Raw genomic sequence first — 27,734 nt, 5'->3', positions numbered from 1 at the left:
TTCGAGTGGGGACCCATGGTTCACCGAGTGCTATATGATTTTTGACTGGTCCACATCACTCATGTGGGAAGCTTGTGAGAGTATCTAGTCAAATGAAAAAAAACCAAGCCCATTGGTCCAATCGATGGAAATAAGGAGCAGATAAGGGTGGATTTAGGTTCACAGGTTACATGTGACATGGAATGTTCATTGATATTTATATCTTTTGGATAAATGAAAAGTATGTTATCCCTTATGATATTATCAACTACTTGAGACTGGCTAAAATATCTTATTTATATAGTCATTGTGAGTTTAACTATTAAATAAATGATTATTGATTTATTAACTCTGTATTGTGTATCCCACTTGACACCTCCCTAGCCTATGCTAATGTATGTGATAAATAGGAATTTAGTTACTGAAGCATTGTCTCATTCCTATTATTTAACATTTTTCAGGTAAAAGCTTTAGAGGAGGAATGCTCAGGAGGAGTAAAGCTACATTATCAACTTATATCATATTCTCGATTTATGAGTTAGATTGTTTCATGTATATTATCACCTTAGGACAAACTGTATTTAATTGGTTCATGTATTATTATATTTTTGTGTCATTTGATTTGTACTGTTGCGGTATGCGTGCTGGTAGTTGGCCAGAGGCCTAGGATCGGATGTGATTTGTTTATGAAGTTGCTATAAATTATGAATTGAGATTTAATTCTTACTTTTTCAATTTATGAGCCATATAATATGTTGTTTTATAACCATATTAGGTGAGATGGATCTTTTCTTATATGGTTTGCATTTGAATGAGTTGAGAAAAGTTCTTTTATCCATAATAAGATATATGATTAGGTGTTACTCCTTTTTGTCACGAATAACATTATTATATAATTAGTTGGTTTATATGATTGTGATATAACGTGAGTTTGTTGTTAGCATGATTTGGTTATAAAAAGTTATCTTTTAAAGTTACTATGAAAGGTTAAATTTATTGGTTTATTTATGAAGGTTGTTTCATTTGGTCAAATAGGGGGTAAATTGGTAAAACCAATAAAAATTGATGTGAATAGGTAATGAATTGGTTTGGATAATTATATTGTTATTGATTCTATTTTTTCTCATTCAACTCCTCATATCTCAGTCATTATGAATTTGAATGCATTTTAATAATAATTTTGATATCAATAATTATTGACTTTAGTTATGAAGGAATTAAAAAGAATCAAAATTCTCAATATTGTTATATTTTGTTATTATTACAATCAAATTATTGTTGTATTTTCTTGTATCTTGTTATTAATAATTATTGTTGTTGTTGTTGTATTTTGTTATTTTTAATTAAATTATATTGTTTTAATATAACCGGTATGATTCCTGTTGGGCCTCGATCTGACCTACTGACAATTGAACCACGACCTCAACTGATTTAATATTCAATCTGATTTTTTGTTCCTTGATTTTCACATACTCGCTCTGGTTCTCGGATTTATGACTACTGACGGCTTAATAGCGGCCAGATGACAGGTTAACACAGTTCAACCTCTCGAACAAGTATTAGATCTGAACCAAGTTGGAGAAGATTTTGGCCAACAATTTGACCAGTTGGTCTGGTCCGGCTCTTTAAACATTGGTTCTCTCAAAGAAAATTTTTGGATTAATACAAACTTCGGTCCCTTAAGTTTATCTTCATTTTGGTTTTGGTCCCTCAAATTTCAAACTATAGGTTTTGGTTTCTCAAGTTTCTTTTCATTTGTAACGTTGGTCTCTATAATCCAATAAAGACTTGGACCATTTTCCCCTTCAAGGACCAAAACATATATTTTAAAATTTGAGGGACTAAAACCAAAATGAGGACAAATTTAAAGGATAAAAAACTATATTAATCCAAAATTTTTTATTGCATATTATAAGTCTTTTTAAAATTCCAAAACAATATTTAACATTTCCTGATTAGCCCAACAATTTACTAATTTATGTAAGACAGGTAAACATGTTGTTTATTATCCAGTACGCAGTGCCTATTCCAGCGCAATTAAATGAGGCGTCAATTTGGTAAAATATATCATATTTTACACATGTATATATTGTATTTTTTAATTTTCTTTAATTATTTATCTCTTATCATATTTTCTCATACATTCTTTTTTATTCTTTTTTTAATTATAAAAGCATATTTAAAATAAAAATATATTTCTAATTTATTTTTAATCAATTACTCCCTCCGTTCCTTATTATAAGAGACATTTGATGCTTATGGCATGTTCCTATATATAAGAGACACTTACAAGTTGTCTCTACTTTTTTGTGTTGATTTACTATTTTACCCATAGTTATTATTTCCAACTCACACTCTCTCTCCCTCCCACTTCTCTTTCTTTTAATAATTTAATTGTTCTCTCTCATGTTCTCTCTCCTTATTAATGAGGGTATTTTTGGAAAAAAATTATACTTTTTACACATTAATTGTTCTTAACTAATTTTAACTGTTTTTTTTATCAACGTACTTCGGTTATTTGTCTCTTATAATAAGAAACGGAGGGAGTATTTATTATCTATAAATTAGTCAATTGAAACTTATAATAAAAAAGAATTTAGCATGATTAAACAGTTAGAGTAAAAATTTTATTTAATAGTTGGGCCCTTCGCTGATATCTTAGTTCTTAAGGACGTTACGTCATCTCATAACCCATCGCATACGTCTCTCTCTATTCATGTGCGTGTTTATTTCCCGGCCAACCTCTCTCTTTGATTGTGTCGACAAAATAAAGCTACAAATTAAAGACCTGTGTTTTTTTTTTTTTAAGATGAAAAGAATAGTTTATTACTTTCTCTTATCTTAAATATAAGAGTTATATAAGAAATTTATTTTAATTCTAAATATAATACATCAATTATTTTGATTAGAAAAAATATTTTACAAAGATCAAGACATGTTTTTGTAACATATAACTAATAATGTAGCTAATTTTCTTAATATATTCAAATGTTAAAAATCAAATGGGAGGCAGTAGAAAAGAAAAGAAAAACTAAAGGAAAAAAAATAGGGGAATTAGTATATGCTAGCAACAGCTCAGACATACTTTTGCACCTAATTAATCAACACTTAAACGCAAAACAGGTAAGGTTGGTGAGAGAATCTGGGTAGACGAAGCTAAATATTCTCGACCTTAACTTGATTATATGAAAGCTCTGTTTACCCACGCAAACAAAAACCACATATTAGTTGCAACACCCGTTGCAGAAAAAGATAAGTTTGTTGCATATACTATTCTGTGGGTTTACCTCACTTACCAAACTCGGTCGATATAAATAATTAATTCAAGAAGTGGGACACCCCCCCCCCCCCAATTCCACGGCGTTCTAGAAGTCTCATTCAAAGTATTTACACCCAGAAATAACAACTCCTTGACAATATTGGGTTATATTCAATGAAACATAGACGCATTTCTCATACTTGTTCATATCTCCTAAATCACCAAGACTTGCAGAGCAAGCATTTAGTATTATTCCTTTTTTCTTGTTATTATTATTATTTTCCATTGGCCGACACTTTTGTGGACTGTGTTTTCCTTGACCTGGCCTCTTCATTTGCCCTTTCCTATTGGCCAAGATCATAATATATATGAAGAAGCATCATGGGAGGAATGGCGGTGACGAAGCATTCTCTTCCAATTAAACGCTGATATTCTTGCCTGAATCACACTTTCATCGTCAATATGAAGGTAATACTCAACCCTCTCTCTCTCTCTCTATATATATATATCTTCATCTCTTCATTAGCTAATGAAACTTCTTGGTTGAATTCACACACATATATATATGTCTTTTATTGGTAGAGAGGTCGATCAGATCTGTGTTTTGGTATGGTTCTTATCAGTTCTCTCGTACGTACTGCTAGTTCGTGTAATTAAACAATGAGATGCTTCCTGGGATGAAATCGCGTCCGGTTCATGACTGTGCCGTCCAGATCTGATGTGATATGATAACGTTGTGTGATTGTGTTTGGTGCAGCAAAAGATATCGATGAAGGTGGCGATGCATTGCCAGAAGTGCCGAGCAAAAGCTCTCACCGTTGCCGCCGGAAGCAATGGCGTAGATTTTGTGGGATTGGAGGGGCAAGAGAAAGACAAGGTGGTGGTCATCGGAAACGGAGTGGACGCCGCCAGGCTCGCTAGCTGTTTGAGGAAGAAAGTGGGTCATACCGATATTATTAGCGTTACTGAGGTCAAATAAGTGGTATAATTACTATTCTCATGCAGTGATGAATTCTGAGGATGAAATGGATTGCTTCATTTTCTCTAATATATGTACCAGACAGGAAGAGGTTGCAGCTAGCAGAGCCGCCTTTTGAAATGAACATTACTGCTTCGATAGTTCGACCTTCCACGTGCATCTTCATCCATCTGTACTATGCTCATATTTTCATTATACACATAATAATCACAGATCAAAGATTTGTTGGATTGAGTTATATGTTTGAGCATATACACACACTACTTTCAATTCTTATTATGAGACCTTGTTTATAAATTATAAATAAAATTTTATAATTAAGATCAAAGACAGTATACAGAGAGAGTATTATCTCCGGTCAATCACTAATTAATCAAATATTATGCCCAGTTTCGAGCCCAGACAATATGCCTGAATACTTTCCTGCCACTTATTACATCCTTATACGCGTGCTTTGTGTAATTTGTGTTTTGAATTAATTATTATAAAAAGTGACGAAAACCACACAGAGGTTGGCTTAGGTCATAGAAAATGGATTGATTTGCAGCTACAAAAGCCTTAATTACAAGGTTGTTGGGAATGTGTTTCATTGGTTATATCTCCCTCTGCGCGTTGCCTGACTCGTCGTCTGCTGAAGTCAAGCTTCTTTTCTCCGCTTCCCTCGACCCCCGCCGGCATTTTTTATCCGCTTATTTCCTCGGGCTTCACGATCTGCCTATGCGTCGTGGCCCATTGGGCCTATCTCTGGGCCTCACTTGAAGCATACGGCCCAAAACAACAGGCTCCTCTCTACGAAGTGACCAAGTCAAGAGAACTCGAAACTCAATACATAGACTTACAAAAAGGAGCGGAAATTAGAGTTATGAAATCCAAACAGAATTTTTAAGATTCAATACTTCTATGAGCCATTCCGGTCCAAAAAAAAAAACTTCTATGAGCCACCAAACACACGCCGTGACACCGCACACTCGCCCCCGGTGGGCCCCATGAACAGCCCCATGTGGGGGCGTCCATCACGGTGATACCATCCCCTTTCAGCTGATTCCCCATTATCTCCTTTTCCTCCGCCCCCTCCTTCATTATTTCACTACCTAGTACCTAGTACCTAGTAGGAGTCGTATTCCTTTTATTAATAATTTATAATAAAAACACGAGTTCATATAAATAACAAGGCGTTGACTTGACTTGAAGCCCGTCGAGTTGAGCGCTGAGGGGCAACCTTGGTGGCCGTGACACGTCAGGGGGCCGAGGGTGACGTGGCACTATCCTCCTCTGCCTTGCTCCTTGGTCACGTCGTCGTGCTGTGAACAACGCTTCCCGAGCTAATTCCCTCCCTCAGTAACTCATTCTCATATTAAAAGAACAAGAAGAGGGATAAGGTTGGTGAGACCGAGAACACCAGGGAGGGACGGTGGGGATCCGGTGGACTCCCATGCAATGGGAGCGCAGGTGGAGGCGCCTCCATTTGGACACATGCACGTCCGCGCGCTCAGGATATGACGGACGGTAACGCCCCGTCTTAGTCTGCTTTTCCCCTCGCTCCCTTTCTCTCGATCATCCATCTTTCAACGCATTGTCTTTTGCATCACATTTTCATCTTATTTTAATGAAAAATTCATAAAAGGCTCCCATAAAACATATCAAATCATTTGACGAGTGTGAAGTCTTAAGCAGATTTTTCATGGGTGAAGTCCATAAATAATAATTCTTTTTTTACCTTGTCGTTGGCGGTAGATATTTTAAATACTCCTCCGGTCCTTAATATAGGACCCAATTCTTGAGTTGGTTTTGGTCCTAAATATAAGACCCATTTCTCATATTTATCATTTTTCTCTAAATTACCCCTATGGATACTCCCTCAACCATAATCAAGTAGAAGAGGGAGAGAGGGTATTAAAAAAGATGATTATGATATTTTAGGAAAAATGTGCCACTTTTCTTATAATTAACTAACTTACCTAACTTCCTTAATTTAATCAAATTAGTTAAATGGGTCTTATATTAAGGATCGGAGGAGTATAACATAGCGATAAATACTTTTAAAACTATAGCATTTTGGTTTATTTTTTTTACTGTGTATAACGTACTGGTAAAAACGCCCTACAATTTACTAACTTATGTAACACAGATAAAAATATTGATTATTACACAGTACATCAGTGCCTATTCGAACGCAATTAAATGAGGCGTAAATTTGGTAAAATATATCATATTTCACACATGCATATATTTTATTTTTTTAATTATCCTTAATTATTTATCTTTTATCATATTTTACAACATATTTTTAATTTATTATAAAAACATATTTAAAATAAAAATATATTTCCAACCTATATATTATTTTTAATTAATTATTTATTATTTATAAATTATTTAATTAGCACTTACTAACCGTTTTGAGTATAATGAAACAGCTAGAGTGAAAATTTTATCTGGTAGGTGGGTCCTTCGCTGCTGTCTTAATTCTTAAGGACGTTACATCATCTCATAGCCCGCCGCACACGCCTCTCTTTGTTCATGTGTGTGTGTTTTCATCCAGCCAGCCTTCATGATTGTGTTGACAAAATGAAGATACAAATTGAAGACTTGTGTCCCTTTTTTCTTTAAAGATGAAAAGAATAGTTTATTACTTCCTGCCATCTTAAATATAAGAATTGTATAAAAGATTTATTTTAATTTTAAATGCAATATATAAATTCATTTTGATTAGGAAAAATATTTTAAAAAAGATCAACACATTTTTGTAATATATAACTAATAACGTAACTAATTTTTTTAATATATTCAAATTAATTAAATAATTCTTATTAGTAAAAAAGGAAAAAAAATAAAGAGAAAAAATAGGGGAATTAGTATATGGTCATTAAATCATTCCAAACTTGATGAAAACAAAATAGCTGCTGGCATTAGCTCAGACATAATTTTGCACCTAATTAATCAACACTTAAACGCAAACACAGGCAAGGTTGATGTGAGAATCTGGGCAGACGAAGCTAAACCTGATCATATGAAAGCTCTGTTTACCCACGCAAACAAAAACTGCATATTAGTTGCAACACCCATCGCAGAAAAAAGATGAGTTTATTACATACACTATTCTGTAGGTTTACCTCACTTACCAAACTCGGTTGATTAATTCAAGAAGTGGGACACTTTTTTCCCCCCAATTCCACGGCGTTGTAGAAGCCTCATTCAAAGTTTTACACCCAGAAATAATAACTCCTTGACAATATCGGTTATGTTCAACGAGACAAAGACGCAATTCTCATACTTGTTCATATCTCCGAAATTACCAAGACTTGCAGAGCAAGCATCTAGTATTATTCCTTTTTTCTTGTTATTATTATTACCACCTCCTGTTCTAATTATAAATCTTATCTGTAGACTATAAACGAGGTCTTATAATTAGAATGCGATATAGTATTATTTTCCATTGGCCGACACTCTTGTAGAGCCTGTTTTTCTTGACCTGGCCTGTTCATTTGCCCTTTCCTATTGGCCAAGATCATGTTATATATATATATATATATATATATATGAAGCATCGTGAGAAATAGTGGTGACGCATTCTCTTCTAATTAAACTCTGATATTCTTGCCTGAGTCACACTTTCATCGTCAATATGAAGGTAATACGCCTCTCTCTCTCTCTCTCTCTCTGTCTCTTTCTTCATCGCTTCATCAGCTAATTAAACTTCTCGGTTGAATTCGTATATATCTTTTATTGGTAGAGAGGTGGATTAATTAGAAAGCCCACCATATATATACATAGATATCAATTAGATCTGTGTTTTGGTGTTGTTCTTATCAGTTCTCTCGTTCGTACGTACTGCTAGTTCGTGTAATCAAACAATTAGATGCTTCCTGGGATGAAATCGTGTCTGGTTCATTATTGTGCTGTGCAGATCTGATGTGATTGATATGATAACCTTGTGTAATTGTGTTTGGTGCAGCAAAAGATAACGATGAAGGTGGTGATGCATTGCCAGAAGTGCCGAGCAAAAGCTCTCACCGTTGCCGCAGGAAGCAATGGCGTAGATTTTGTGGGGTTGGAGGGGCAAGAGAAGGACAGGGTGGTGGTCATCGGAAACGGAGTGGACGCCGCCGGGCTGGCGAGCTGTATGAGGAAGAAAGTGGGTCATGCCGATATTATTAGCGTTACTGAGGTTAAATAAGCAGTATAGTTAGTATTCTCATGCAGTGATGAATTCTGAGGATGAAATGGATTGGTTCATTTTCTCTAATATATGTACCAAACATGAAGAGGTTGCAGCCAGCAGAGCCACCTTTTGACATGAACATTACTTCTTCGACAGTTCGACCTTCCACATCTTCATCCATCTTTACTATGTTCATCTTTTCATTGTACACATAATAATCATAGATTAAACGTTAGTTGGATTGAATTATATGTTTGAGCATATATATATATATAGAGAGAGAGGGAGAGTTATCTCCCGTCAATCACTAATTAATCAAATATTATGCCCAGTTTCAGGCCCAGACAGTATGCCTGAATACTTTCCTGCTGCTTATTACATCTTTATACGCGTGCTTTGTGTAATTGGCGTTTTGAATTAGTTATTACTCTTCCGGTCCTTAATATAAAATCTAATTATTGAGTTGATTTTGATCATAAATATAATATCTATTTTTTATATTTATCAATTTTTTCTAAATTATCCTTATAAATCTCCCTCTACTATAATCAAGTAGAAGAGGGAGAGAGGATATCAAGGAAAATGATTATAATGTTTTACGAAAAATATGTCATATTTTTTAAGAATTAACTAACTTACCTAACTTCTTCGATCCAATTAAATTAATTAAATACGTCTCATGTTAAGGACTAAAGGAGTATAAAAAGTGATGAAAGCCACACGGAGGTGGGCTTAGTTCATAGAAAATGGATTGATTTGCAGCTGCAAAAGCCTTAATTACAAGCTTGTTGGGAATGTGTTTCATTGGTTGCATCTCCCTCTGCGCGTTGCCTGACTCGTCGTCGTCTGAAGTCAAGCTTCTTTTCTCCGCTTCCCTCGAACCCTGCCGATCGGGCTTCACGATCTGCCTATGAGTGTGGCCCATTGGGCCTATTATCTGGGCCTAAATTGAAGCCATGCGGCCCAAAACAACAGGCTCCTCTCCACGAAGTGACCAAGTCACCAGGACCCATCGAATTGATGGTTTCCATAAAGCTTGGCTGAATACTAAAGAATTAGTAAACTGCGCCGTGAAATTCCCAGGTGGAAGACAAATCCAGGAGATGTATCATCAATGTTAAATTCTCAGAAATCCCCAAAAATAAAATAGGAGAATTACAATAAGGTCTCAAAGAAAAAAAGAATTATCAGTAAGTTCACTAACAAGTAAGTAGTTATTATCATTTACTATTCTGAAACTTGTCATTAATATTTCTTATTTAGGACTTTATAACAATTCTCCAAATAAAAATTCCAATTTTAGTTTTATCAATTACTTATTAGACTAATAAAAACACCCAAAAATCATCTCGATAAAAGGGATCTGAATTGAGAGAACTCGAAACTCAATGACCAATGTAAACTACACTTCGAAGCTCAATACATAGATTTACAAAAAGGAACGGAAATTAGAGTAATGAAATTGCCTCATCTAACTAGAATTCTTAAGATTCAATACTCCTCTTATCCTATTTATAAGATAGGAGGAAAATGTGTTTTTTTTTTTTGGTTCTATTTGTAAATCACATCATCAAATTTTTAACATAATATATTATTTTATCTCAATCTATTTTTTATATTTTATTTTTCTTAAAAATGTGTATATTAAATAAGAAAAAAGTTGAAAAATTGTTAAATTTTAAATTAAAGTTAATAGGATTTATTTATTTTTAATCTCAGAGTGAAGTATATGCTAACAATTGTTGTAGGCCTTGTTTATGTGATTCCTATTGAATGAGGTTTCATTTATCTATCTATCTATCTATCTATTATTTTGGCCATTGCTTGTGAGTATCTCAGATAAAACAGTACCACATGTTATTGTCTGCCAACCAATTAAAGATGGTCTCACTAAAACACTCAATTAATTAATATTAGCTCAGAAAGCAAGAGTTGGCCAAAACACATAGTTGGATCTCTCATAGAAACTGTTTGCTTGGTTGCTTGCTCTTTATTTTATACCAAACCTTTTTGGGATCCATATTTTGAATTTAATCATTTAAACTGAATTATTAATCGATTTTAGGCAAAATAATGTTAAGTTGTGACGAGTTTTTGGGTTGACGCAAACAAAATAATCAATTAGTGAGGCTTTTGTGAGATAGCTTCCGTGACAACACAATCTTCATTCTTCAGCCACGCGTCCATCCATTCACAATCCAAACGGCACAATTTTGGTTTATTGCCCCCATGTCTATACTCGCCGCTAACTGAGCTTTCACCAACCCCCCCCCCCAAAATACTATTACTACTTCTGGTCTTTAATATAAGATTCTATGTGATTTTATTTTGGTCCTAAGTATAAGACCTCAATCCATTTTGTCTCTCATATTTATATTTTTTTTCCAAAGTAGCCCTTCTAATAATGATAGTTTTAGTTAATACACTTAATTAGCAATGATATTTTAGGAAAGACAACACTTATTTATAACAAATAACTAACTCAACTTACTTCCTTAATCTTCTCAAATTAGTTAACTGGCTCTTATAATTAGGACCGGAGGTAGTATGTATTTCTTTGGAAAATTAAAGTGTCAATAAATTTTACTCTTCTTGTATAATTTATGAATATTAAAAAGTAGTTCCACGTCTAATATTTAGCAGATAAATAAAGGATACGTCAGCTAAAACGTGCGTGAGTCATTTTAGTATAAAATATTAGTTTTGAACTAGTTATTGTTAGATTTTGGCCAAAAAAAACTAGTTATTGTTAGATAGATGCATAAAAGCTAACTTATGGGGGGGGGAATATATATATTATTGAGTTGGTATTGTACTGCCTTCTGTACTTGATTAATATAAGAATTAGCTGAGTGTTGAATTTGGTTTTAAATATAATATCGTAACCTATATTGTTCCCATGCTTATTATTTTTTGTTAGATTTTGGTCAAAAAACTAGTTATTGTTAGATAGATGCATAAAAGCTAACTTGTGGGGGGGGATATATATTATTGAGTTGGTATTGTACTGCCTTCTGTACTTGATTAATATAAGAGTTAACTGAGGTTGAATTTGGTTTTAAATATAATATCGCAACCTATATTGTTCCCATGCTTATTATTTTTTGCTCAAATTATCGCTATTGTTGCTCATGTCAAGGGAATTTATTAATTATGAGTGGATCTTATATGCCGGAAAAAGTATATGTGGAGGTGTCATGGGCACTTCATGAATAAAGATGTTGATTAAGAAAGTTGAATGAGACAGGCAATTGTGAAGTAAATACATGGAAGGAGGGCAGTGGGATGAAAGTGGGTGGCCTTTGTGTGTCTGCCATCTGTCTTCTGTGCCACACACATCAAAGATATTGATTTGGATGCTCCTTGTTTGGCTCAGACACATACCAACAGAGCACATTATATTACCCACTTTAATTAATTAATTGCTTTTGCTGGGTGCACATAATTTGGAATTATTTGATGACATCCCAAATTACGGTTTATGATTATGCATCACACTTTTAGATGCATGTCAATTAAAGTACAATATATCAAGCGATTGAAAAGAAACAATTTCCCCTTTAGACCGTGTGTGTATAAATATACATATATTTCAATTTCTATGTTTTCAAATTATCACTAAGAGATAAAAAGTAGGTATATATTTCTAATTTTCCCCCAACTTTTGGAAAATTAAATTGGCTAATTGCTCTCGATTTGATGAAAGCACTATATATGAACCAATCCTCATTAATTACAAGTGAGAGAAATATATTTTCTTCAGATAAATTTAAAAATTAAATTAATTTATATGAATTATTATTGTTAGGAAGAGGACAAAACTCCAGATGAAATGGGGGCATTGATCTGTGTGGATGAAAACAGAACGAGAATAGTGGGTTTGAACATATGAATCAAAAGCCTATAGATTGATCGTTGTCGTTCATAGTGAAAGATGCCCTAATAATATCTCCTTTTTTCTCTTTGGGAGATGGCATTTATATATTTCCAATGCCATCTTCAAAATTTGTCCATTTATAATCAGCATTGCCATGTGCAACCAAAACGCAATCTCAATGCAGATCTTCCATTTGGCAAACACATATATGCAAACGCCTTCATGCTTCGGATATTTGTTCCATTATTTTCATGTTCATTTTCCATCGAGGTTTGAGTTTCTTTCTTGTTTATATATATAAACCCTTAACTTAATTCTAAAAGAATAGTATTTCGTATGCGAAATAAAATGAAATTAAATATAAAACGAAATTAGGGGGGGGGGAACAACTTTTATAGCACGAATATATCTGTAGAAATATGTATGGTGTGTATGCGTTACAGTGAATGAAGATGTCTTTCACATAAATTAACTACTACCTCCGGTACTTAATACTATAACAGCTAGATAACTAATTTAGAAATATTAAAAAAAAAGTTAAGTTAGTTATTGTCACAAATGTGTATTGATCTCCCTAAGCTATCGTATTAAATCATGTATATTGGATGATTGGAATTATATCTTAGTGCAGAAAGCTCTTACAATCAATAAGAATATTTTGAAAAAATATGAGAGACTAAATTGATTGAAATCTTATGTTTATAATCAATATAACCCGGAACTAACTCTTATGTAAAGATTATAATTTGAGTGGAGAATTAAGCCAAATCATCATCATCATCATCCTGTGAAGTCAAATTGATATACGCATATGGGTTTGGCTGCTTCCTCATTAGTTTGGTGTTTGGTTGTGGTTAGTTAGCAGTTATGTTCTCGTCCAAAGAATCAGCCATCTTTAATTTTCTTCTCTAAGGGAGCCTTAATTGTGAGGAAATATATATGTGTGTGCGCGCGCGCGCGTATTTATATATCGTATGTTGTATATTATATGAAACTATCAATTTATATGGTTCCGATATATTTGGCAAGTAATGTATTAAAAAAGCTTCCCTTTGCACATCCATTAGTTTAAAAATGCCCACCAGTGAGTGACCAACACATGGTCTGCGTCCCAATAACCACATACAATACAAACTTTTGGAGATTTATGGGGCAACGTTCAACACAGCATAAAGAAAATAGCATATGGAATCTGCAAGTCACCAATATAATTTTGAATCTTGTGTATTATTAGAGACTCCAACATTAATTATTCATATGGGCCAGAATTATTATTTAAATGAGAGAGGTAGGGGTTTTTTTGGGAAATAATTTGCATTTCGTACATATTTATCATATTTGAAGTTCTTAACTATATTTTTTATTTACATGAAGGAGTAAATAATTTTATTTACTGCAAAAGAATCTAATAACAAACATAGAATAATAGGCGCAGACGTTGTTCCTAAGGAAACATGTCCATTAAAATTGAAAAGGTACCTAAAAAAATTGCGTAGACCGGCTTTTAGATTCTTTCCGTCTTATTTAGCAAACTATATAAAAGATAATTCATATGGGACTTGGAAAATAATCCAGAATTTGTGACAACTACCTGCTAGCTAATTGATTAAGTCGGTTGTGTATCGACGTGTGCCCACGATTTTATATATATGAGTATTTTTGGATTCTGTGATGTTACATACTTGGCCATAACATTCGAGAAGAACACAAAATACTTAAAAAATAATAAAACGCCGATATTCTTGCTGCCTGAATCACACTTTCATGGTCAATATGAAGGTAATACGCAATTCTCTCTCTCTCTCTCTTCATCTCTTCATTAGCTAATCAAACTTCTCGGTTGAATTCACACACACACACACACATCCTTATTGGTAGAGGTAGATCAGATCTGTGTGTTCTGGCGTGGTTCTCACCAGTTCTCTCGTACATACTGCTAGTTCGTGTAATTAAACAATTAGATGCTTCCTCGGATGAAATCGTGTCCGGTTCAAAATTGTGCTGTCCAGATCTGATGTGATATGATAACCTTGTGTGATTGTGTTTGGTGCAGCAAAAGATAGCGATGAAGGTGGCGATGTATGCCAAAAGTGCCGAGCAAAAGCTCTCACCGTTGCCGCCGGAAGCAATGGCGTAGATTTTGTGGGGTTGGAGGGGGAAGAGAAAGACAAGGTGGTGGTCATCGGAAAGGAGTGGACGCCGCCGGGCTGGCGAGCTGTATGAGAAGAAAGTGGGTCATACCGATATTATTAGCGTTGCTGAGATAAGTAGTACTCCTCCGGTATTATAAGACCCAATTTGACTTTGTATTTGGTCCTAATTATAAGATCCAGTATATTATGCTTTTTCAAGATAATCCTTCATGATAGTTTTAGCTAATATACTTAATTAGCAAGATATTTTAAGAATGACAACACTTATTTATAAATAACCAACTTAACTTACTTCCTTAATCTCCTCAAATAAGTCAATTGGGTCTTATAATTAGGACCGGAGGAGTATAATTACTATTCTCATGCAGTGATGAATTCTGAGGATGAAATGGATTGCTTCATTCTCTCTAATATATGTACCAGACATGAAGAGGTTGCAGCTACCAGGGCCACCTTCTGAAATGAACATTACTTCGACCCTCCACATGTTAAGTTCATCCATCTGTACTGTGTGTTTATTTTCGTTATACACATAATAATCATAGATTAAAGGTTAATTGGATTGAGTTATATGTTTGAGCATATATATATATATATATATAGAGAGAGAGAGAGAGAGAGTTATCTCCCGTCAATCATTAATCAATCGAATATTATGCCCAGTTCAGGCCCAGACATTATGCATGAATACTTTCCTGCTGCTTATTACATCCTCATATGAGTGCTTTGTGTAATTTGTGTTTTCGATCAATTATTATAAAAGTGACGAAAACCATATACAGGTGGGCTTACTCATATGGTTCTATTTATAAATTATTTTCAACATGTTTTATATAAACTAAAGAAAACATTAAACTTCATTAACTCTAATTTAAAATTCACGAACTTTCAATATAATAATAAATAAAAGATAAAATTGTACATCCATACAAAAAAATTCTCAAATACCCTATAAATATGACTAAAAAAAAATCTCTCTGTGTCTTATAAATAGTACCAGAGAGTAGTTCATAAGGGGAAAAAATATTCCCTCAAACCCCCCACATTTTTAAGACACTTATTTCCTCGGGCTTCATGATTACCTATGGTCCTGGCCCATTGGGCCTACAATCTGGGCCTCTACTGAAGCCATACCGCCCAAATCAACAGGCTCCTCTCCACTTACCAAAAAAAAAAACAGGCTCCTCTCCACGAAGGGACCGAGTCACCAGGACCCATCGAATTGATGGTTTCCCCAACTCTTGGCCGTTAAAGGTGGGGTTGGAGTGAAATTCTCTGGTGGAAAACAAATCCAGGAGATGTATCATCAATGTTAAATTCTGAGAAATCCCCAGAAATAAAATGGGAGGGGTAAGAATAACAGTGAGCAGTGATCATTTACTATTTTAAAACCTGTTATTAGTGTTACTTATTTAAGACTTTATAACAATTCTTCCAAATAAAAATTCCGATTTTAGTTTTATCAATTACTTATTAGACTAACAAGAACATCCAAAAATCATCTCGATAAAAGGGATCTGAATTGAGAGAACTCGAAACTCAATGACCAACATAAACTACACTTCGAAACCCCAATACATAGACTTACGAAAAGGAACGGAAATTAGAGTAATGAAATTGCCTCATCCAAACAGAATTCTTAACATTCAATACTCCTCTGATCCTATTTATAAGATGGGAGGAAAATGTGTGCTTTTTCCTGTTCTATTTGTAAATCATATCATCAAATTTTTAACATAATATATTATTTTGTCTCAATTTGTTATTTTTTTAGATTTTTTTTCTTAAAAATGTGTATATTAAATAAAATAAAGTTGAAATTAAATTTTAAAGTAAACCTAGAAAGATTTTTTCTAAATCCCAGGGTGGAGTATATGCTAACAATTCTTGTAGGCCTTGTTTAGGTGATTCCTATTGAATGAGGTTTCATTTATCTATCTGTTCATTATTTTGGCTATTGTTTGTGAATATCTCAGATAAAACAGTACCACATGTTATTGTCTGACAACAAATTAAAGATGATCTCACTAAAATACTCAATTAATCAATATTAGCTCAGAAAGCAAGAGTTGGACCAGAATATATAGAGTTGGATTTCTCATTGAAACTGTTTGCTTGGAGGACAGCCAAAACGCTTGCTCGATATTCTATACCAAACCTTTTTGGGATCCATATTTGAATTCATGCTGAATTAATAATCGAAGAATGAAATTATCATTACTATTATTGTATATTATAGATTATACTTTTAGGCAAAATAAAGTTAAGTTGTGACGGGTTTTGGGTTAAGGCAAACAAAATAATCAATTAGTGAGGCTTTTGTGAGATAGATTCCCTGACAACACAATCTTCATTCTTCAGCCACACGTCCCTCCATTCATAACACAACTTTGGTTTATTGCCCACCATGTGTCCATGTCTATACTTGCCGCTAACTGAGCTTTCATCCCACACAACCCCCCCCCTCCCAAAAAAAAAAGAAAAAAAACAACAAAAATTTACTATTATATGTTTCTTTGGAAAATTAGAGTGTCGATAAATTTTACTCTTCTTGTATAATTTATGAATATCAAAATGTAGTTCCATGTCTAATATTTAGCAGATAAATAAAGGACACGGCAGCTAAAACGTGCGTGAGTCATTTTAGTATAAACATATATAGGTTTTAAACTAGTTATGGTTATATAGATAATTCATAAAAGCTAACTTGTGGGGAAAAAATATACATATATATATATGTATATATATTATTGAGTTGGTATTGTACTGCCTTCTGTGCTTAATTAATATAAGAATTAGCTAAATTTGATCTTAAATATAAGATGTCGATCTATATTATTCCCATGCTTATCATTTATTTTTCAAATTATCACTATTAATTGTCCATGTCAAGAGAATTTATATCAAAAGATAGTTTCAATGCAGATAAATTAAGAGAATATCTTAGAAAACTTAACACATATTTTTAACAAATAACTAATTCAACTGGCCAGTTTTTTTTAGTTTATCTAGATTAATTATGAATGGATCTTATATGCACGGAAAAAGTATATGTGGAGGTGTCATGGGCACTTCATGAATAAAGATGCTGATTAAGAAAGTTGAATAAGACGAGCAATTGTGAAGTAAATACATGTGGAAGGAGGACAGTGCGATGAAAGTGGGCAGCCTTTGTGTGTCTGCCATCTGTCTTCTGTGCCCACAGACATAAAAGATATTGATTTGAATAATAATGTTCCTTGTTTGGCTTAGACACATTATATTACCCACCGTAATTAATTAATTAATTGCTTTTGCTGGGTACACATAATCTGGAATTATTTGCCGACATCGCAAATTACGGTTTATGATTATGCATCCTATGCATGAAACATTCACACTTTAGATGCATCTCAATTAAAGTACAATATATCAAACAATTGAAAAGAAACAATGTCCTCTTTAGATTGTGTGTGTGTAAATATACATATATTTCAATTTCTATGTTTTCGAATTATCACTCATCAGAGATAAAAGTAGGCATATGTTTCTAATTTCCCCCCAACTTTTGGAAAATTAAATTGGTTAATTGCTCTAGATTTGATGAAAGCACTATATATGAACCCATCCTTGTTAATTACAAGTGAGAGAATATATTTTCTTCAGATAAATTAAAAAAATTAAATTAAATTATATGAATTATTATTGTTAGGAAGAGGACACCCCAATGAAATGGGCATTGATCTGTGTGGATGAATTTGAAAAGACAAAACAGAACGAGAATAGTGGGTTTGATTCTTAATATGAATCCCAAGTCAACATATGAATCAAAAGCCTATAGATTGATCGTTGTCGTTCATAGTGAAATTTGGGAGATGGCATTTATATATTTCCAATACCATCGTCAACATTTGTCCATTTATAACCAGCATTGCCATGTGCAACCAAAGAGCAATCTCAATACAAATCTTCCATTTGGCAAACACATATATACAAACACACTTTATGCTTCGGATATTTGTTCCATTATTTTCATGTTCATTTTCCATCAAGATTTGAGTGTCTTTCTTGTTTATATATATAAACCCTTAACTTTAATTCTAAAAGAATAGCATTTCGTATGCGAAATAAAATGAAATTAAATATAAAACGAAATTAGGGGGAAAAAAGAACTGTCATAGCACGAAGATATCTGTAGGAAATATATATGGTGTTTATGCGATATAGTGAATGAAGATGTCTTTCACATAAATTAACTACTACCTCTGGTGCCTAATACTATAACTGCCAGATAACTAATTTAAAAATATTAAAAAGAATTAGTTAAATTGATTATTTGTCACAAATGTGTATTGATCTCCCTGAGCTATCCTATTAAATTATGTGCATTGGATGATTGAAATTATCTCTTAGTGCAGAAAACCCTTGTAATTAATAGGGATATTTAAAAAAAACATGATAGACAAAATGGATTGATATCTTATGTTTAGAACCAAATATAACCTGTAACTAACTCTTATATTAAATATTATCATTTGAGTGAGGAATTAAGCCAAATAATAATAATAATTATCATCATCATCTTGTGAAGTCAAATTGATATGCGCTTGTGGGGTTTGGCTGCTTCCTCATTAGTTTGGTGTTTGGTTGTGGTTAGTTAGCAGTTATATCTTGGTCCAAAGAATAAGCCATCTTTAATTTTCTTCTCTAAGGGAGCTTTAATTGTGAGGAAATATGTGTGTACACACACACACACACACACAAACATATCGCATGCTGTATATTAAATGAAACTATCGATCTGTATGGTTCCGATATATTGGGTAAATAATGTATTAAAAAAGTTCCCTTTAAACATCCATTAATTTTAAAATGCCCACTAGGGAGTGACCAACACATGGTCTGCATCCCAATAATCACACACAATACATACTTTTGGAGATTTATGGAGCAACGTTCAACACAACATAAAGAAAATAGCAAATGGAATCTACAAGTCAACAATATATTTTGAATCTTATGTATTGTTAACATATATAGAAGAGACTCCAACATTAATTATTCATATGGGACAGAATCATTATTTAAATGAGTAGAATAATATGCGTAGACGTATTTCCTGAGGAAACATGTCCATTAAAATTGAAAAGGTACCCTAAAAAAATGCATAGACCTGCTTTTAGATTCTTTCCGTCTTATTTGCCAACCTACATAAAAGATAATTCATATGGGACTTGGAAAATAATCCAGAATTTGTGATAAGCACCTGCTAGCCAGTTGATTAAGTCGGTTGTATATCAACGTGTGCCCACGAATTTATATATATATATATATATATGAGTATTTTTGGATTCTTTGATGTTACACCTACTTGGCTAGAACATTCGAGAAGAACACAAGATGTTTAAAAAATAAAAAAAAATCTTTGATATTGATTTCGATTAGAAAGGGCTTATTTATGTCACAACCAAATATGAATAGGGTCAAAAGAAAGGCGGTTTTAGGGCACATAGTTTTGGTTTGTCTGCCAATTTATGCCGTCAATGGGGCATGACCCACCCGACCACGTCCTCCCTCCAAAATTAAAAGCTAAAAGCTAGCAGGACAACTCCTCCTCATGATATACCTTCTTTTTCAATGAAAAAACGAACCATTTAAATTTCATTATTTTAAACTTCATAGTAAAAATAATCACCGTCTATTAACATAAGAATTTGACATCAGTCTATTAATGCATCCGCTATGAGAATGATTCAAACGGACTGAGAGTTTTCGTTCATTTGTACAATTATATCATGTTTTTCGTTTTTTATTTCTCTCTTACTTTACAACAGATACACACCACATATATTTCCTTCAAATATCTGATACACACGCACACATATATTATTTTGTAATTGTGGTAAATAATATGTTCGCTACTTGTTCCTTTTCTATGGCCACCTACCGGACCCATGGATCATAACTTTTGATGCTTTTGGTTTTCATTTAAACGATGAGGACATTATTTCGTGCTCCAAATCGAACAAGTTAGTTATATACTCTCCAATTCTTACTATAGGAAATAGTTTGACATCTAATTTGGTTATAAATATAAAATCCCACATGTTAAATGGTACATCAAATAGTAGTTCTAACTAGGTTCAAGTATATATTTAGTTCTTTTTTTTTTTTCACATAAGCATCTAGCTGGTATCCTGAGCCAACTTTCAGGCACAATAACAGGCTCAACTAGTCCGGATCGAAGCATAACAGGAACCATTAAGGTTGGCACCCTTGACCCTTAAGACTAGTTTGACATTCAATTTAGTTTTTTATCTTTAGACAAATTTTCAATTTAGTCCCTTAACTTTAAAAATGAGTATATTTTTAGTCCTTTAGTAGTTTAGTACTAAAATTGCTAGTATTAAATGATGATGTTTTGTAACAATCATGGTTCTTATGAAAATTAAACTTAATATGTTAGCACTTAAACATATTTTATTAACAATTCAAATCTTAATATCATTATTTTTTGCTGACGGTTATAGGGTTAGAGACTAAAAACATACTTTTTACAGTTAAGAGACCAAATGAAATATTGTCTAAATTCAAAGGAATAAAAGTATACTTTAACCTTCTAATTAATACACATGATTAACAATAGTATTTTAAAGAAAAATACATATTTATTACAAATAACTAATTAAACTAATTTTTTAATTTATTCAAATTAGTCAACTAGCTCTTATATTAAGGACTCAAAGTAATAAATTATATACTCCTTCTAATTTTAAATGTAAAAGCTAGATAATTAGTTTATAGATATTAATAAAATTAGTTAAATTAGTTATTCTTAAAAAATATGTTGGTTTTTTTAATTTACTAATCCTTGTAATCATTTGCATGTAATGAAAACTAGCCAAGTATTCCACCTTCCTTACAATGGTCTCTCAGAAAGTATATATGCGGGAAGCCAGAAATCACCATCACCATATTTATCCTCAAAGTCGCTCACTTTCTAAGTGGGCAAATAATTCACTGTCGCCTTTGAATTGATGTTGATATTATATTCTTTTCCACATCCCAAAGATATATGCAATTTTTTTATGCAATACATAATAAAAACAGATGATGACTAAGTTGGATTCATGTGTTTGATAATAATTCCTTCAAAGAATCAGATATATATATATATATATATATTAATCTTCCCATTCAAATGGGAACAATTAGATAGATTCATATTCATCATCTAATTAGTACTTAATCCAGTTCTATTTATATATAACATCCTGCCTATTCGTCCTCAATACAAAACCGGCCACGCTCAATATTCAATGAGATTTTTATTATTTTATATAAATAATTGTGACATATAACTAACGTTTAACTAATTTTATTAAAAAATGAACAGGGCTTATAAAAGTATTACTATTACTTAGTGTGGCACTAAAATACCAAACAAGCATCGATCGCTGTCACATATGCTGCTTTGTCGGTTGGCCACTGATAGTGTTGTTTAACTCCCCATTCAATTCATCAATACCTTTCTTTGTCCCCTTCTCTCCTTCACTGTCATGGATTATATATTCCAAAATTAAAAACATGTACAGAAATAATTACAGGCGAAGATTAAATGTGTGTGTGACCACACTCTATAGCTACCTTTTTTTTTTGTATATTTCTTAATATTCTTTAAGTAATACATGATGAATATATAGTAAAAGGTCCCAACAATAAATCATTCATATCATCAATATATATATATCAATGCTCATAATAATATAACAAAACAATTACAGTAAATTAAATTACATTATATACAAATTCTATTTTTACAGATACCTCCAGTTTTTAATATAACATATAATTTGAACAAATCACATCTTATATTAAGGATTACCTAGTAGTTCATTCCTCAAGTTCTCTGTAATTTGATAGATTCATGGGTAACACGATTTCAAATTCAGACATATATATGCACATGTTTATTTTTCTTCATTGTTCAGGGTTCTTTTTGTGCAGTAATTTCATTTCTCAGTAAAACAACATGATGTGTGTGTGTGTGTGTAGGGAATATCGAAAGTCATAAACTATGAAGTTATTGTACAATAAACAAGGATCCACCTATCTTTTATAGAAATCAGTATCATTAAAACTAACAGTGATAACAATACAATTTGCAAATATGAACAATGCAATTTTACAGGATTTTTTGAATGAAATAACGTCGTCTTATGCTTTAAAACAATTAAGTTAAACTCCTTATAATGATATACATACTCCCTCGGATTCATTGTCTTTGTCACTGCAAGTAAATTAAAAATGCAATAAATATGTAAAAATATGACATATTTTATAAAAATAATTGCCGCTCACCACCGTACTCGTTATAACACATAAAATTGAATGCATTTTAATGACATCACAACCAAAATTATGCGGTGCGTGATTACGTAACAAAAAGAATATTTTTGTAACATTTAACATTATTTTAAAAAAAAAACAAAGGATTCAATTTTTTTGTGGCATGCACATTACATAGGTGATGATCTGAATATTCGGAAGCCGATAGATGTTGGAAGATATCCAGAAGGCCTTTAATAATTAAGTTAATCATAATCATAAAAGAGAGAAGGAAGAACAGAAAGGTGGCCATTTCCATGAAACTATTTTTTATTTTCTAAAAATATCCTTATTTCTTATTTATAGTTTATGTAAAAATAGAGTGAGTAAGCGAGAATGAATAAATAGGGGGGAAAAGGGTAAGTAATTTGATAGAATGATATGACACCTAATTAATTAATGAGGCATAGAGATACAAAAATAGATATAAATATATATATGTATATATATATATATATCCTTCAAATGCATATCTTATAAATATGGCAGTGTCTATCCTAAAAATTATATCTTATTAATGGACTGAGGAGTATATAGCTCAGAAGAGCAGCGTGAATTAAGTCATGCATTTAAAACTTTTGTTGTGGGTTAATCTATTATTTTTCATAATTTTTAATTTTTTGAATTATATGCGATACGTCCTTTAAAGTCACTGAGCGCCTTCAAAATGGAGCTCGCCCAACCATAATATTAGTACTTATGAAACATGTGAATTTAGCGTAAATGGAAGACACCGCTCCCTCTATTCCAATATATATATATATATAAGAATTAGTAGAGAGATATACGTGGGACTTCACTTCAATATTTATAATTCTTTTCTAAAATTCCGAAACTTTTAGGAAAAAATGACAAAAAAATAAGTTAGAAATTTGTAAACACTGAATAAAGAATGTTAACAAAAATTTATTGTCATTTGTAAATTCAGCATTGTTAATACTAAATAAAGTATTGCTACCAAACCTAATTTGGGATTTAGTAATTTTCAGCTTCTTTTTTTTGTTATTTTTCCAAACTTTTATTAAAAAATAGTTTTCAATACAAAAAAAAAAATTAAAGGCGACATTTTTGGAAAAGTTATGCACACTTTTTATAAATAACTGAGTTAAAAAATTTCTTAATATCTACTAATTAATTAATCTGACTTCTGTATCTTTAGTAACAAACTGAGTGCTGACAGAGTTATTTACAGATTACCCACTAATATGATTCTAACTTTAGTAGTGAAATTCAAACTTACTAGGACATATTTCCTTTTTTTTGTGCTACATATAGCTATCTTCCAATTGAGAGGCAATTCCATTCGAAACACTATTAGATATTAAATATAGATATTTCTTCTAACAGAAATTTAAATCTTAATTCATCATACTCCTTCTAACCCAGCCCAGTTGGTAACGTATTTTCAAATTATTTTTACGTATTTCTACGACATTAAATATTTTGGGCCTTCTATAGTCTCTTGTCACCATTCTCCGTTCTATTTCTATATATACCTCATTGCACCTCTTCTTTTCCCAGACCAAAACATTTTCCTATCCTTCTCTTTTCTTGGCTTTGTCATCTTGACAAATCATACCACTGCTACTTGGGTCTCCTATAGTACACCACTTCCACTCTCAAAATATCAAAACCTCAGATTTCTCAATCATGGTACCTCCCTCAACAATTCCCCCCTCTCTTCATCATTTGGCCTCTGCTCATCATTTTCCTAATTCTGAGTCCTTCTTCTTCAAGAAGCCCATTCTCAGAACACTAAATCATGTTGTTCACTCTGCTTTACAATCTCCTCCACTGCTTGATTTCCCAAAAAGCCCCCTTTCTCAGCCTCGAATTACTACCAAACCCGAAACTACCGCTTCTCCACCTTCCTGGAACCCAATGCAAAAAGTAGCATCAATGGCATTAGATGCGGCCGAGAGAGCGTTAATCTCGCGTGAACTCCAACACCCACTTCCAAAAACAGCCGACCCACGAGTTCAGATCTCCGGGAACTTCGCTCCGGTGCCGGAACAGTCCGTATGCCATTCCCTCCCCGTCACTGGCACTATTCCCGACTCCATTAATGGCGTTTATGTCCGAAACGGTGCTAACCCATTATTCGAGCCCGTCTCTGGGCACCACTTGTTCGACGGTGACGGCATGATCCATGCTGTTAGTTTACGCGGCGGCTCTGCTAGCTATGCCTGCCGATTTACTGAGACGGAGAGACTCGTCCAGGAACGGAAGCTCGGTCGGCCAGTGTTCCCCAAGGCCATCGGTGAGCTCCATGGGCACTTGGGTGTAGCCCGACTCCTCCTCTTCTACGCTCGCGGACTCTTCGGCCTTCTCGACCACCACCACGGCGTCGGCGTCGCCAACGCTGGCTTAGTCTACTTCAATGGCCGCCTCCTCGCAATGTCAGAAGACGACCATCCTTACCACGTCCATATTACTCCTTCCGGTGACCTCGAAACCGTGGGGAGATACAGTTTCCAGGAGCAGCTCAAATCGAACATGATTGCTCACCCGAAAGTCGACCCAGAGTCCGGCGAGTTATTCTCCCTGAGCTACGACGTTGTCTCGAAGCCGTATCTGAGATACTTGCGGTTCTCACCGGACGGAGAGAAATCACGAGACGTGGGAATTCCTTTACCAGTTCCTACAATGACGCACGATTTCGCAATTACAGAGAACTTCGTGGTGATTCCGGACCAGCAAGTAGTGTTCAAGCTCCAAGAAATGATCACGGGAGGATCTCCGGTGATCTACGACAAGTCAAAGAAATCAAGGTTCGGAATTCTCTCGAAGAATGCGGGAAACGCATCAGATATCATCTGGATTGAATGCCCAAACACGTTCTGCTTTCATCTCTGGAACGCTTGGGAGGAAGAGGCGAACGAAATCGTCGTCATCGGCTCTTGCATGTCACCGCCGGATTCCATTTTCAACGAAAGCGAAGAGAAGTTGGAGAGCGTGCTGTCGGAAATCAGACTGAACCTCATCACCGGTGAGTCAACACGCCGCCCCATTATCTCAGAGCAAATGAACTTGGAAGCAGGAACGGTGAACCGAAACCGACTGGGGAGGAAAACCCGGTTCGCTTATCTCTCGATCGCAGAGCCATGGCCGAAGGTGAGTGGATTCGCGAAGGTGGATTTGATGACAGGAGAGGTGACAAAATACATGTATGGCGAAGAAAGATACGGAGGAGAGCCATTTTTCTTGCCGGGAGAGAGTAAGGAGGGAGAAGAAGACGAGGGGTACGTTCTGAGTTTTGTTCACGACGAGAAGACATGGAAGTCGGAGCTGCAGATCGTTAACGCCAAGGAAATGAAGGTGGAAGCCACCGTGAAGCTTCCGTCAAGAGTGCCGTACGGTTTTCATGGGACGTTCGTGGACGCTAAGGATTTGGCAAAGCAGGCGTAGGACAAGACAAAATGGCACAGTTAGTAACAGTCATATAAATCACAGTATTTATGACAATGTATATAGTGATGCCTTTTGTTTATAAGTGATTCATTTCTCGGTCTGAATTTTGGTAGAGCCAGTCATAAGTTTTGATTACATTTATTACTACCTCCTCCGCTCTTTAATATAAGATCCCGTTTGACTTTTATGTTGGTTCTAAATATAAGATCCCAATCTATTTTGTTTATCATATTTACTCAATTTTTTCAAGATAGTTCTTCTAATAATTATAGTTTTAGCCAACACACTTGATTAGTAAGTATATTTTAGGAAAGACAATACGTATTTATTACAAATAACTAACTTAACTATTTTCTTAACTTTTTCAAATTAGTCAACTAGCTCTTATAATTAGGACCGGAGGCTGTATTAATAACAATTCCGTTGATCACCTACCTACCAAAGTTCGAAAAGAAAAAGATCAATGATATTGTTGTGGGCATGGATAGAAGATTTAGACCAAAAGCAAAAATCCAAAATTCTCTCTTCAATTCTTATTATAAAATACCAATTAAAGCATTGATGATTTTTGTTATCATATGTCGGGGAAGAGAGTATTGATTAATTTTTTCTAACATATATTATCCCTGTTTAAAGTGTTAACTTAAAAAAAAAGAAGAATGTAATAGAAATTTGGAAAACAAATCATTATGTTCTATTTTCAATTATTTATTTATTTTGACAAGGTTACTGATTTAACTGTTTTAATTAATGAGGACAGGCGGAGGAGCATGACAAACTCTTATCATCTCCGGTAAGTTCAAAGAAAGTGAAAACATGGGTAGATTTTTGAGTAAATTGTGAAGTAGGCCAGTAAATCTCGTTAAATATAGTTAAAAACCTCAATTTCTTTTTGAAAAAAAAAAGAAGTGGAAGTTTTTAAAAATACTCTTGATTTAACACTAACTTCTAATTAACTCACACGTGAAGAGCATTTTTGTAATTATAAGGTTATCAATAAGTTTTTTTTAAAAATATTTTATCTCATGAAATATAAAATCGCTTTGAAAAATGTCATATAAATAGAAATGGAGAGAATAATTCTTTTAAAACAAATTATAATGTAGTAATATTTGCCTTATTGCTGGTACTTATCAGTTATCACCGAAATGAACCGAAAGACGTGATTGGTGAAGAAACTAGTGACTTGAAAGCCAAGAGCTCGATCCATCATCCATGTAAGGTAGAAGGTCCTTTCATTATTAGTTAGTATCAAGTATCAACTTACTATTTGATTAATTGGTAAGAGAATCATGCAACTATTTTTGTAATAATGTCATGCAGTTAAGTTAAAGGTATATAGTACTCCTCCGATCGTAAATATAGTACCCCTTTTGTAACGTAAATTACACTACAAAAGGGGCCTTATATTTAAGACCAAAGGAGTACATTCTTATCAGAGACACGGTAAAGAGTCAAGGTAATCCTATTTACGTCTTATTTTTATAATAATTCACCTCTTTTTTCATCTCATTTTTACATATTGAAAAAAGTTTGGTTGTAAGACT

General features: G+C 33.5%; 3 protein-coding genes across 3 annotated transcripts; all 3 read left to right on the top strand.

Moving 5' to 3' along the window:
- The first annotated feature begins 3,499 nt into the window (after nt 1-3,499).
- On the top strand, nt 3,500-4,355 carry LOC114759540 (heavy metal-associated isoprenylated plant protein 47-like). The gene is made up of 2 exons (XM_028948740.1): nt 3,500-3,706; nt 3,996-4,355. Exons 1-2 carry the CDS (start codon nt 3,701-3,703, stop codon nt 4,215-4,217), a joined length of 228 nt encoding a protein of 75 aa, XP_028804573.1. The 5' UTR covers nt 3,500-3,700; the 3' UTR covers nt 4,218-4,355.
- A 3,409-nt stretch (nt 4,356-7,764) lies between these two features.
- Nucleotides 7,765-8,663, top strand: LOC114759541 (heavy metal-associated isoprenylated plant protein 47-like). Its single transcript, XM_028948741.1, has 2 exons — nt 7,765-7,848; nt 8,173-8,663. Exons 1-2 carry the CDS (start codon nt 7,843-7,845, stop codon nt 8,392-8,394), a joined length of 228 nt encoding a protein of 75 aa, XP_028804574.1. The 5' UTR covers nt 7,765-7,842; the 3' UTR covers nt 8,395-8,663.
- A 15,675-nt stretch (nt 8,664-24,338) lies between these two features.
- LOC114759546 (9-cis-epoxycarotenoid dioxygenase NCED2, chloroplastic-like) lies at nt 24,339-26,372 on the top strand. The gene has a single exon (XM_028948745.1). It carries the CDS (start codon nt 24,427-24,429, stop codon nt 26,182-26,184), a length of 1,758 nt encoding a protein of 585 aa, XP_028804578.1. The 5' UTR covers nt 24,339-24,426; the 3' UTR covers nt 26,185-26,372.
- The last annotated feature ends 1,362 nt before the right edge of the window (nt 26,373-27,734 follow it).

The sequence above is a fragment of the Neltuma alba genome, unplaced genomic scaffold (assembly GCF_004799145.2).
Source record: "Neltuma alba isolate B1F8T4 unplaced genomic scaffold, ASM479914v2 tig00010860_pilon, whole genome shotgun sequence".
Classification (NCBI taxonomy): domain Eukaryota; kingdom Viridiplantae; phylum Streptophyta; class Magnoliopsida; order Fabales; family Fabaceae; genus Neltuma; species Neltuma alba.
Note: the sequence above shows the minus strand (reverse complement) of the source record. Positions and strands in the feature narration are given on the sequence as shown.